The following is a 13,640-nucleotide window of genomic DNA, read 5'->3' on the forward strand; positions in this document are numbered from 1 at the left end:
TATAAATTTTTTTGCTAACGATCTACAGTACCTAAATGCTTACTTACTGCCAACTGACTAATAACTAACTATTAGAAAACTTCATAACAGACCAGTGATGAAAATGTTTCATCACTGGTCTGTTCATTTTCATCACATAAACATGATCATCTTATAAAATAATTATATTATAAAGACATAATGTAATAAGCCACACATCATCCTGCTACAACATTAAAATGCTGGTTATATCTTAATTCATCACCTTTGGCACTCAGAAGAAGTTTCAGCTCTCCAGTGTGCGTCCAGCGTGGGGCTCAGACACTGTTTAATGCTCTGGTCAGCTCTGCTGTAGCTACTGTAGCGGTAGTTGTACGTTTGTCAGCTTCTGCTCAATAATGCAAAACTCACTGCTACTCTGCTCTCCTCCAGACTACGGCCCGCAGCAATCAGATGGACAGGGATAGTGTGTCTGTAGTGTGTGTGTGTGTGTGTGTGTGTGTGTCTGAGAGAGAGAGAGAGAGAGAGAGAGAGAAAGAAAGAGAGAGAGAGAGAGAAGATATGAGCATGTGTAAGTCTGTGTGTCTAATGGAGCGTGAAGTGTGTATGAGTGTGTGTGTGTTTTTATGTGCATGCATGCATAAGGATGAGAGGAATTACATAAGACTGTCCTAGTTGTGTGTTTTTCCCTTTCCCTTGTTTTCTCCCCTTTCCTCCCGGACTCTCCCTCCCCACCTCCCTGCCTCTCTGCTCCTCTCCTCCACTCTCCTTCTCCCTGTCTCCATCTTTTCTCTGTGTCTCGGTTCAGGTTTATATTAGTTGTGTATGCCTATGCATGTGGATGTAGATGCATTATGCAGCCGCAATCGGTGTGTGTGCACGCATGAGAGAAGGTGCGAGAGGATGAGGATGAGGGAGGTGGTAGGTGGCATGTGGGGGATGGAGGGGGGGCAGTGTGCAGCCAGAGCTTAATCCATTTGGCAGCGTACTATGTCTGGCTTTCTGTTTGACTGCTCTTAAATCTCATGCCAGCCAGCCACATAAGTTAACTTCCCTATAATCTGCGCTCTGATTCTCCGGAGGCGTGTCAGATCAAGGCTGGGTGTGTCAAAGCTGGAGGAGTTGAGAGTCTCCACACTGGTAACTGGCCTTTTGTCTCTCGGCCTGTGTTAATCCCAGGTCAAGACTATTAGTCCAATGATTAAAGAGGGATATAAGCAGAGCCACAACATTGTCACTGGCTGCGGTCTCAGGCTGGGGACTTCACATACTATTTATGGCTCTATAGGCCGGATTAGATATACTCTGCTTCTGCTTTTCTCCAATTTATTTCTCACTTATTCATCTATTTTCTCTTTCATTTTTTTAAATTAAAGGTCCCTGCTTTGAGGTAAAAAAGTCAGATTTAGTACTTTTTTAGTACAGAGCAGGTATAGACATCCTATTCTCACTCCCAACTCGTCAAATGCCACCACTTTGTCAATGATTTTGGATTCAGATACCGATGTTCAGAGGCACCTTTTGCGGCGGTATGATAAGCATTGGGCGGCAGCTATTTCTGATGCCACAGGCAACTAATGTAGTATAAAGAGCGGGAGGGTTAGCAGAAGAGGAGGTGAATGGGACAGACAAACACCGGGCTTTCACCCATTCGTGTGATGTGATATTATAAGTTTTAAGTTTGTTTAAGTTTATTTACTTTATTAATCCCCCGGAGGGGAAATTCAATGTTTCAATGTTTTCACTCTTGCTTGTCAATTACACACAGGTCCGAAAGACACACGCACAAACAGGACCTAAACATGCACAAAGTGGAGAGATGTCAGAGTGAGGGGGCTGCCCTTGGTGAGGCGCCCCGAGCGGTTGGGGAGTTCGGTGCCTTGCTCAAGGGCACCTCGGCAGTGCCCAGGAGGTGAACTGGCACTTCTCCAGCATGACCATGATGTTTTTTTCTCAATTTAACAACGTGCTTTAAAACCTAACCAGGGACATTCGCTGCCTAAACCTAAGGAAATAAACATAAAAACGATGTGTTTTACCTATGTAGGTTTATTTTTAAAAAGACTTCATGCATGTACATTTCCTGTGAAAATGGAAATGTATTTTGAAAAGACAAAATGGATCTAACAAGCATCAATTGAGACTGGGTCCATGGACATCCAAAACCAATGCAGGAGGGTGCCTACCGCAGCATATTTTGCCGTTTAGGTTTACAGACTAAGAGATGGTTTTTGACGAATTGGGATGAGAACAGGTTGGTATTTATGGCATAGAAATACTGTGAAAGTATCGAGATGCTAAATCCCCAGAGAAATGCACATAGACCGTATTCAGTAACTGTTCCTTTAAATGAGTCGTCAACTTTGGTAAAGTTGTGATGTCACAGCTACACTATACAGGGCTGTTTCAAGACACTCTGGGGGCCGTAGGCAAGAGGCACCTTGGTGCGCTGAGGTTTGTGGGCCGTTACCTGTCACAAAGAGTAATGTGAACGGCTCGTTTCTCCTCTGACACATCACATACCTGTGTGCCGCCACGGCTCGGCTGTTCAGGTATTTCTGGGCAGTCATTCTGCTGCTGGTTGAAATCTGTACTTGCATAGCGTGCTGAATGATTTGTTTTGCTTGCACAAGAGGGTGAGTGTCCATGTGTAACGGCGCATGGACACTCACCCTCTTGCGATTGGACTTTGAACTTATACCACAGTAGTGGTACCCTGAGGTACCGTAGTACTACGGTACTCCAACAATGCTAGCGCAGGTGGCAACCAATCATGCGGGACATGGTCTCAATTTGTGTGACGCGTGAAAAGAGACAGAAATTCTGTGCAGTCCCACACAGTGCGGGACGTCTGGTCACCCTACGTAGCCACTCGCAAGCAGCAGCTAGTAGGGGGCCCCATTAGGGGGGATTCCAACGTGTTGTTGTTGTTGCAGTGTCTATAGGGGTTCCATCATATTGTCATTGATATGGACCATTGTCAGCCGTCTCTGGGGGCCCCCTTCCAGCTCGGGGCCCTAGGCAATTGCCTAGTTTGCCTGTCCGGTTGCGACGGCCCTGACACTATATAGGAACTGCCGCTACAGTGTTGTTACAGTCATTACCTGGCTGTAAAGACGGTTCAGAGACGCCAAGAGTGCAGATGAGAAATACCTGGAAATGCTGACCAATCAGAGCCAAGGGGGCTTTTTCTAGTGGGATGCTTAAAGAGGCAGGCACTAAAATGGAACGTTTCACACAAAGGGTGAATAAAGGTAGATTCAGGCACACAGTATGAGAAAAATAAGGTGTTTTTAAAACTTTAAAGCATGAAATCTTGATCTAGTGGAAACCCAAAATACAAATATAAACCTGAAAATGAGCACAATGTGGGACCTTAAAAGCTTGTTTGGGGTCTGTGGATGACATGAATAGTCCTGGGTATTCCATTACGTAATGTGTACACACTGACTAGAACATTATATTACTGTATAAATGGAAAACTAAACAGGCAGTGTAATGTTCAAATAACTGACCCAGAAAAGGATGGAAGTGTGTGTGTGTGTGTGTGTGTGTGTGTGTGTGTGTGTGTGTGTAGCATAAGCATCACATAGCCAGCTCAGTGATGATCCTCCACCTTTTCTCTCACACTAAATGAATCATAGGCTCTGAGCTATAGTGTATGTGTGTGTATGTGAGTGCTTGCATTACATGTGTGTGTGTTGAAGATCTTCTCTGTTCATTTCATAACAATAATCCTGTAATTGCTCATTAGGATTGAGATCAGGAGATTATTTTATGCAGGGTTCATCACTGTCATGCTGCTTGTGTGAATGTTTACAACGTATATTCTCTTACATGTATGTCTGCCAGCATACGTGTGTATGTCTGTGTGTGTGCACCCTGTGTGTGTGTGCACTCAGCAGCGATGCGATGAGGCAGGATAACCAGGGTAACGGTCTCTGTAAGCCCGCTGTAATCAGTCAGCCAAGATTAGAAGGCAGAGATGTTGCTGATGATAAATTAACTTGCGTGCGTGACCAAGCAGACAAATAGCCTGAAAAACAGTCAAGGTTTATTTAGAACAAGGCAAGGTGAATCCATGCTTTTTATTTGGCGTATTTGCTCAGATGCACAACATATTAGGTAATATGTATTAGGGATGTTAGTGCAGCGTAAAAAAAAAAAAATACAGCTTAGATAATCTAACCACTCTACAATGTGTCAGATTTTGTTTAGTTGATGTGAAGGCAAAAACAGCCCTTTTCGTACCCCCTAAAAAATGACAGATAACAACAAATGAAATCTGTGCTCTGTAATTTAGATGTTAGAAAATGTCATCTGGGCACCTTGGGGTTCGCTGGTATCGGTGATGTGTTGTTCTGTCTGTGACAGTGTCTTGTGGGCATGCCCGTGGACAGTCTGTGACAGGAAACAGTTTGTGTGCTGGAGTGATGGAAGTGGCGATGTGGAACAATCTGATGAAATGATTTCTGTTTCACCTACTCCAGCTAGGTCACGGCATCCCTCGTGGACCAAAACCAATCTCAATAACTTTCTGTCTTTCTCTTTTTGTCACTCTCTCTTTCTCTCTTTTCCCATCATTTTCTCTCCCTCTGCTTTCTTTACCTCTGATGCCACCTCCAGTGTAAGACCTTGGCGGGAATATGCGACCACATCATCTCTCTGTCGTCAGACTCTCTGGTCTCTCAGTCTGCCCATCTGGAGGTGGTCCACCTCACCAGCATCATGCCCAGTGAAGGGCTGGTAAGGACACATCCGAGCATGCACGCACATGTATCCCCCAGAGCTGCTTTGAAGATGCATTTATCAGTAGTTTCATAAAACCATGGACCAAATGCAGTTCCCCTCAGCTCTACCTGGCATTTTATCGGCACAAGTATTCATGAGTAAATCTGCTTTTGTACTTTATTTATTAAAACAGACTACCTTTATAGTCACTGACAAGTACAGCGAGATTCAGTTTGCAAATTCTGTCCTCAGCATTTGAACATTCTCCTTTCACAGCTGGTAATAATGTTTTTACATGACTGGATCCAAGTCTCTAAAATGCATATGAATAATAATTAAATATTGAAGGTGTGTAAATATGCAATGCCTGCCTTTTGCACTCTTATTCATTATTTATTGTTGCAAGACTTCACCAGGTCAAAACATGAGACTTGAATGTTTTTGCTTTTAAGTCTTAAGTCAAGTCTTTAGGGGGTGAAATTTCAAGTACACATGAGGACGAATATACAGAAAAACATGAACAAATCTGTGGAAAAACAACAAAAGCAGACGCTTTCATATGGAGCTTCGGGGGTCAGTGGATGGTTTAAAGAGTATAAAACTGTGGATCATACACTAAAGCCTTAGAAGTCGACCTAATTGAAGATTTTGCATCAACATCACTATCATCAAAACACAAAATGAGAAAATATTGTTCGGAAGAAGAGTTACAGTATAGTTCAAAGACTTGGAGAATCTATGACGAGAAGTATTAAAGCTGTTCTGGAGGATCTTGGTCGATCAACACCTTGCTAAGACTCTTTATGTTAGTTATTAGGGATTGGCTAGACAATGTCCATCCTGTACGTGACATTACAATATGGTCCACTTATCTAATCTTTGTTCAAATGGCTAGCATAGTTAATGTTAATACACTCACCTTTCCATGTGTTCCTAGATTTGTTTGATGTCTTAGGAGCAGAGAGTGTATTTACTCTCAACTCAAAGTAAAAACATAGGTGTTGTCGATGGAGCTAGTCAGTGGCATGTAGTTGTGTTAGCATGGCCATGGTGATTCTGGAGGTTTATCCATGATGACGAGCTGTGTGAGCAGCACTGAGCTATTAACACCCTTTTGGATATGCATTACACAAAGGTGGAAGGTCAAATGTGTGGTGGTTGCTGCCAGACAAATGCATTGACCCTGTTCTATATTAAAGTTTTTTTGATGGCATACAGTGATTTAACTGCTATATATGAATATCTGTATAGAGCCATAAAGCAGTAACAGAAGATCTGCACAGCTACAGTGAGACACTCGAGCCAGCCTTACAAGTAGAATAGTGACCAAGCATAAGAGTGATGTTTGGAAGTATTTCAACACAATAAACTAAATGAATGTGCAGTGCAATCTATGTAACATCAACAGCACAGAAAGGTAGGCTAACCCTAATCCCATGATCTCAGACCGTTTTCTTATGCTAGATTTTTCTTTGCGGGTACTTGAGTATTCTATTATAATTTAATGTGAGTACTCGAATATGGAAATTACTTAAAATGCCCGTCCTTCACAGTCTTCCCTTTAATTTGTCATCCATCTGTTAGTCAGGTCTCATACTCGTCCATTTAAAGTCTTAAGTCCTCAGTTTGTGACCTACATCTGACTAAAATCTCAAGTCTGTCTTTCAGGTCCACGCACATACAGATACAGACACAGATTCACAGATGTAAATTATACATATCATGTATTTCCTTGTGTACTCTGTATTATACTGAATCCTTCTGCCCTGTGCTTGTGTTTCAGGGGATGTATATCAAATCGACGTATGATGGACTCCACGTTATCACCGGAACAACAGAGAATGTGAGTTTTAGTTTCATCAGTAGGAAGCTCGACACTCAATCCATCATCTCAAATTCCACAATGACACTGACTACATCTACATGCACAAAATATTCCATTATTTGCCCTTATTCCAAAAAAGAAAATATTCCTACTAAGCTGTGAAGCTGTGAATGAAAATAAATATATTCCACTAATATTCTCATTTACATGCAGCTGTGTAGCTCTGAATAATGTGCCCTAACATGTCTTTTATCATGCCAAAATATGGAAAAGTGGATCATCTGGAGCCACTTGTGCCATTTTGTTTAATGCATCAAAACAAGATTTTTCCACTGGTAGTAGACTTAGTCGACCGTGTCAACACAGCCTCCCTCTTTCATTCCTCCAAAAGCTTTCTTGAAAAGGTCGGCAATGCAATATTTGGGCATATCCAAAAACCTGTTGATATCTATGATGATATCCATCTTTCATGACATTTAAGAGCAGGTATATTTGTTCTTCTGACCAGAAATGTGGGCTTTTCGTTTGGGCGCGTGTCTCTTACCCCAGCCTTGCAAACTGGTGACTAACTGGTTTGTGTACAATGCACAGAGCTGACTGTAAACAGGCAAGAGGCTGTGTGTCGTAAACTAAAAATGGCTATTCACACACATACTCTGAATGCTTTACATGCATGTCCAAAGATTGCTTCTAAAACCAGAATAATATTGGATTATTCCACGTGTGAATCTGAAAATACACTCAGAAAAAGGAACACCCAAACAGTATATGCTGTTTGCATGACCCATGTCAAATTCAGAATATTGTCATATTCAGAATAATGTTGAAATGTTAATGTGCATGTAAATGTAGTCACTGAATATGTGCCTTTATATATCCTGAATTTGTCCCCATTGTCCTTTTCTCTTCTCCAATCTCTGCCTCTGTAGTCTCCAGCAGACCAGTGCAAGAAGATCCATGCAGGAGATGAGGTGATCCAAGTCAACCACCAGACAGTGGTGAGTTAAAAAGCTTCCAAACACAACAGTCACATCACAGGAAATGTACTTTCCATGTGTTTCCACACTGCAAACTGTCTTTCGTTCTCCATTCTGTGCTCTGTTGAGGAGATGTCAAGGTACATGGTGTCTGCTACCACCACCAACACCACCACTGCCGCCATGGTGCTTCCTGTCCTGTGCCTGTGCAGTTATGTAGGCTAATTAGACTTGCTGCGGGAGCAGATTATAGGACGATTGTTACAAGACCTTTGTTCAGTCCAGCGTGATTGTCAGCTCACTCTTTCCGGAATTTGTTCCCATTGTCGTAAGAAACCCCTGAAGGAGGCGTCTGGTTTTGAAATGTGAACTCGTGTTCCACTTTCAGACTTGAATAAGTTGTATTTCTTCCTTCAACTCATCACATCAGAGGGAAGCACGAAAAATGGGCAGCCATTTTAAATGGAACGGTGCCTTGTGAGAGCATGTGATTGAGCGCGCTGTCTATTGCCTGTGCTGTCAGCTCTGGCACAAACGATTTGTTCCAGCGTTTATTTGAGATTTCTGAGGGAGGGGAGGGGAGAAAAAAGGTTTGTGTATTTGTGTAGACGTCTTTTGTGTGCTTTTTTCTCGTATTTCCTCGTACGTCTCGATAGGTGCTGCTCATGCGAAAGCGTGCATGCAGGCGCTGGGGAGCGGCGTTGATTGACGCATGAGGGGGGGCTGTGTGTTATCTCTCCCTCTCTCTCCTCGGGGTGACAGTGCAGATCGCACCCTGCCAGGCTCTCAGCTCCAACCCCTCATTACTCCCTTAGCTAGACCCTCACCACTCTGATCCCTCACTCTGGGGGAGGAGATAAGCAGGGGGAGACAGATGTGTGTGTGCGTGTGTGTGTGTGTGATGGGGAAAGGGGGTTGAAGTAGTCAGGGGATGCTGGGATGAGGCAGAGCTGGGAGAGTGAGGCGAAAAAGGGAGGAGGAAGTAAAGAGGGACTTAGGGAGAAGGGGAAGTGGATGAAAAGAGAAAGGGGGAGAACAGCAGAGGGAAGTCTCTTGTCAAGATAACTCTATTTTTTTAATCCTAAATGGAGCTGCTGAGGAGAAAAGATGGATACACACTACCAGCAAACTCTCTGTCAACATCACGGCTGATAAGTTTATCTAGCAAGGCTCCATATTTAAAAATTAGATTAGTGTGAATATTGAATGAACAAATTCCATTACATTATAGAATCATTATGTAGGCCTATCCCACGTATTTAGCAACAGTGCTGCTTTCATGTCTATGCATGAGCTTCTGTTTGAGACCCACTTCAAAACAGGACTTGCAGTTTTTAGCTCAGCTTCTCTTTTGAGGTAAAATGTGGAATTTGCTCAAATAACAAACTGATTGTTTGAAGAGGCAACATAATTATGTGGAGGTAATAGCATCTGGGAAAATAATGAAGACCCCGGGGATTTGAAAAAAAAAAAAACCCTCTCCAGCAGCAGTTTATGCTCTATTATTATTTTTGGTAGGTCTCTCCCTGTTTCCCTCTGCTCTCTGTGTATTTGCATAACAGAAGAGATCTAAACTGGCCTGGTTAGGACAGGCTTTGTGTTTGCTGTTAACATACACTGTGCTGTGCAGCCATAGTGGTGGAGCTAACAAGGGTTTAGCATGAGGTTCAAGTCAGTGAATTTAGGATTAGCCTTTGGCATGATTAGCCTTTGGCATGAAAATGTCCAACTCCTTCAGAGGCCAATAAATTCTCTGTCTAAGGCTGGGCATTGTTTGAAAATGTACGATACAATTGCCGATGAGAACTCTGGCTTCTGTCATTAAAGGAATAGGTCGACATTTTGGGGAAACACTTATTCACTCTCAGTCTGAGGCCACTGATGTCACTTTCTTATGTCTTTGCTCAATATGAAGCTATAGCCAGAAGAGGGCTAGCTTATCCTAGCACAGAGACTGGAAGCAGGGGGACACAGCTAAACTTAAAATGGCAATAGACATATTTTTTTTGCTTTGTATCAGTAATTCCCAACTGGTCCGTTGCAGGTCTTTTCTGAATGGACCATAAGTGACTCGCAAATGTGAAGTCACCTTATTTTGAAGTGAATTTCCAGCACAGAGCTTTTATTTTGAAGTGCTGTTTCCTGCTGTAGTGTGAGTAACTAATGAACAACTATTTGACAGAGACAGCAACAAGCCCAAACGCAAGTATAACCCTCAATGTATTAAAATGTGTGGACTTTGAAGTAATGACTAAGGAGGAATCTGGACTCCATGGCTGGACCAGTTAAGAACCAGTGCTTTAAATTAACATTAGAAAGTAAATGTTGATTGCACAATGTAACAGCTTTAAAATAATGACATCAGCGGAATTTAGACTGGTTCCCTATGAACCTCCCTTTTACTATGCAATTCTGCCACTGGATACGATTTCCCGCAAAAATGAAGGCTTGATTTATGTCACAAAGGAAGTGCATCAACCAAAACAGGAAGAAGATAGCGCTTTGTTTTCCCCAGTAGCTAATGGTAGCTATCCCCAGTTACCAAAAGTCCCGTTTACACCAATCACTTTCGGTATGGTACCTCTGGAATGTGAAGTAACCCTTCAGACATGGTACCTACACCCTAGGTCTGTTTAGCGTTTCCACCACAAACAGTAGTAATGTGGGCGGGGTTTGTTGTCACTCACTGCTCCGTCCAGCACTCACTGTATTTCCTCTTTTATCTGTCTGCACCTCGTTTATCGTCCACAGAATGAGGTTGCACGCTGACATTTTCAGAACAAAATAGAACAGGCTGCAGTGAGTCTCTCTCCATGAGATATTTAAAAATAGCGGGTTTGTGCATTTAGTCCTTCTAAAGCAAGCTCAGGGGGTTAGTGTTGCCATAGCCCACAGGAACGGCACTCTGTGATGCTTTTTTTTTTTTCTCCGAGTGAGGATTAAGATATATGCAGTTCACATAACCCTGTTGAAATTAATTTATATAACTATTTGAAAATCCACTCATTACTAAATGTGTATGTCATTTAAAACTGAAGTAATGGTCAAAGTTGTTAACGTGAAATTTAAGGTGTGTTGATTAATTCACGTCTTCAACTCGTACACTGAGTCACATTACAAGTTAACGTTCTACCTCAAATGTCGCCGGCGGTCGGCCCAGTGAATTAAGTTATTTTTTCTCAGACTCCAGCTGCTGCAAGAGGCAGCAAAACATCTTTTATTTTTATAGTTACAGTCTACTATTAAAACTCTCCACGGTATGAACAGTGGTTACATGAGCCTCAAAACCAGCCACAACTCAGCCCTGAGCAGAGTGACCGTCCGCTATTGACCAATCAACAGACTGCAGTGTTCACAGCTTCACCTTTTAGTACCAGATCTGTGTGCTAGGTACCCCAACAGAAGGGTGACCAAAAATAGGGACTGTACAGAACAGCTCCATTGGTACCATCCACAACTTTTTCACAGTGGAACTGAACTGAACTGAACTGAACCATACTGCTTGGTGGAAACAGGGCTAAAGAGTATCAGTGTAAGTTCTTTGCTGTTATTGTCACCACAATCTTGGAATCCATCAGCTATTGCTCTGATGATGACACGTCTCTGGCGGCAACAGCCAGTATTTCAGGAGATCAGATGTAGCCAGCGGCTACCTGGGCCAAAAGATTTCCTCCTCCATGTGCCAGTCATTTGGGTTAATCTCAGATAAATATAAAAAAGCTAATATAAAGGTAAATTGTCATCGGACAATAGTGAATGGGCTCTAGGATTGCATTTCTTCCAATTATTGGACACATGAACTGTTCATCTACTGCTAAAACGTGATTGGTCAGTAACTACTACTACTCCAATACCAAAATCTTGTGCCATTTCCTACAAATTCTGCATGATATGCAGGTATCTGTTTACAGAGCTTGCCATACCGAGAAGTGGAAATGGTGGATGGTGGAACAACAAATTAAAACTTCCTAACAGCGAAGTAGCTAACTGTAAAATGTAATGTGTCAGTGTTGTCTTAGCTACAGCGGCCACAACAATAATCCCACTTGGAAACACTCAATATTAAAACAATAAAAAATGTGTTAATTAGTGAGCTTTAGAGGCGCTGCATATAGGCAGATTGTTTTTTTAACTGTGGACAGACCTAGGCTACCTGTTCCCCCCCTGCTTTCAGACTTTGTGCCAAGCCAACCATTGCCTGGCTGTAGCTTCATCTTAAAGAGACAGATATGAGAGTGGAATCGATCTTTTCATCTGCCTCTCAGCAAGAAATCAAATGAGCATAATGAAGCAAAATGTCAGACTATTCCTTTGATAAAAGATGCCAAAGTGCTCAAATGGTAAATGTTGTCTGAACACAAACAGCCACTCAAAAACTTTGCCTCAAACTACCAAAGCTGTGACTTCAATCACGATCACAATCTGACCAGAGAGTATTCAAAGACTTTCAAAGCTTTTGGTACGTGAAGGTTTTTGATACATGGACACAATTCCTTCAGTATGTTTGGTTTGATAACTAGCCCTATTTCTGTCACTAGTTATGGTTGAACAATTTATAAATCAGATAACACATGAATGATTACAGTCCTGGTTTGTTCTAGTATACCTTCTTTTATTTTAGTGGGCTGAACAGGACAAAATATACAGTAGTAAATCACTGCCATTATAATTCTTGTTGCTGGTGAACGCTGGTTGAACCCGGAAGTTGTGAACTGTGCCAAAGAGAACAGGAAATGTGCTGCTCAAGGCTGACACAGACGGTCATCATTATGTCAGGAATAAGGTCAAAGAAGTTGTGTGTGTGAGTGTGGTGCCCTCTGCGGACACTTCCAGTAGCTGAGACCAGTGTAGCCAATCAATGGCCTGACGAGTGCTGCGAGCTCTGGAGACAGGCTGGCCGGAACCACGAGGAAACACTGCAGTCAGCACTCCTCTCTTACTCTTTCAGCATCTCTCTCTCTTCCTTAGACATAAACCACACTGACTGAGACAGCTTTTATTTTATTATGTTTTCAGATCAGTGGTATAGTGGGACAGCGTGGTGGATAGTGGTAGTGCCTGGTTGTTCTGGTAGCCACAAAGTGTAATGAGTGGTTTGGTGAGGCTGTAGTAAATGTTAAGTACAGAGGGTACAAAATCAGCATGTCTGAGGTGCAATAGTTTTATCATGCCTGGATATCACAAGAAACACATTATAACTAGAAAACACTCAAAGAACGTACACTACTGACAAGCTGTGCAAGCCTCTAAACCTGTTAGTGATGCTGAGAGTTTTTAAAATCTCCACGTGGATCCAAATCTACATCAAAATACATGTTGTGATATTTATTTTTGCCTTGATCCTTGGATCCCAAGTATTTTTCTGTCATTATTTAAAACTGCTAAACTGAGAAACACTGAAAAAAATGAATAATTGGGAAAAATATGTTAATAGAAAATATACATAATGATCCAAAGTCCTGCTCCCCTTAGTTACTGTTGCTAGGATGGACAAGCTTGACAAAAAGAAATATGGCAACACCAGTTTTGATTAGCCATGTGCCAGATAGTCTCTGGGTGTCAGGCAAAATAACTTCAAGAAGCCGACAGCAAGGACTACAGTAAGTGATGGAAGGATATATTCACGATAGTGTCATGTACTGTATATCTAAATAAAGAGCTCCAAAAGTTACTTTGGCAAGTAGTGTTACAGAGATAAAATAAAATGTTAGCCTTTATTTTTTCTGGCTTAAGATACTTCATATCACTTAAAAATATGTCAGCAACTCAGTCTATCTACCCTTTTCCAAATCTATTTAATGGTACCACAGAAATAAGGAGAAAGCAAACCTGGCTGACGCTGGTGATTTGACGTTAGCTAACTCCTCTAAATGTAGCCACAATTACGTTTGCTAAGTAGTTAGCTAGCTAACAGTAGCTAACCTAAAGTCTTGTCAGTTCCATTTGGTGCACATTAGAATGGTTATTTTTTGGTTTTCTCATTTTTCATAAACCCTTTGTTGGGGTACCTAGCACAGTGGTCTGATACTAAAAGGTGGAGCTAGAAATACTGCAGTCCGTTTATTTGTCAAAAGAGAACCATCACTCTTGCTCAGGGCTGAGTTGTGGCTGGTTTTTTCATACATTAG

At 42.0% G+C, this 13,640-nt stretch overlaps 1 protein-coding gene across 5 annotated transcripts in view; it reads left to right on the plus strand.

Annotated features, from left to right (window-relative positions):
• The window catches only part of LOC117261121 (connector enhancer of kinase suppressor of ras 2), an 80,948-nt gene that overhangs the window by 30,568 nt on the left and 36,740 nt on the right, over window positions 1-13,640 (plus strand). For all 5 annotated transcript variants that reach the window (XM_033633363.2, XM_078169217.1, XM_078169219.1 and 2 more), the window contains exons 6-8: window positions 4,606-4,725; window positions 6,494-6,553; window positions 7,465-7,533. In XM_033633363.2, coding sequence (XP_033489254.1) covers window positions 4,606-4,725; window positions 6,494-6,553; window positions 7,465-7,533 — 249 coding nt within the window. The remainder of the gene's footprint in view (window positions 1-4,605; window positions 4,726-6,493; window positions 6,554-7,464; window positions 7,534-13,640) is intronic.

Source organism: Epinephelus lanceolatus, chromosome 7 (assembly GCF_041903045.1).
Source record: "Epinephelus lanceolatus isolate andai-2023 chromosome 7, ASM4190304v1, whole genome shotgun sequence".
NCBI lineage: Eukaryota > Metazoa > Chordata > Actinopteri > Perciformes > Serranidae > Epinephelus > Epinephelus lanceolatus.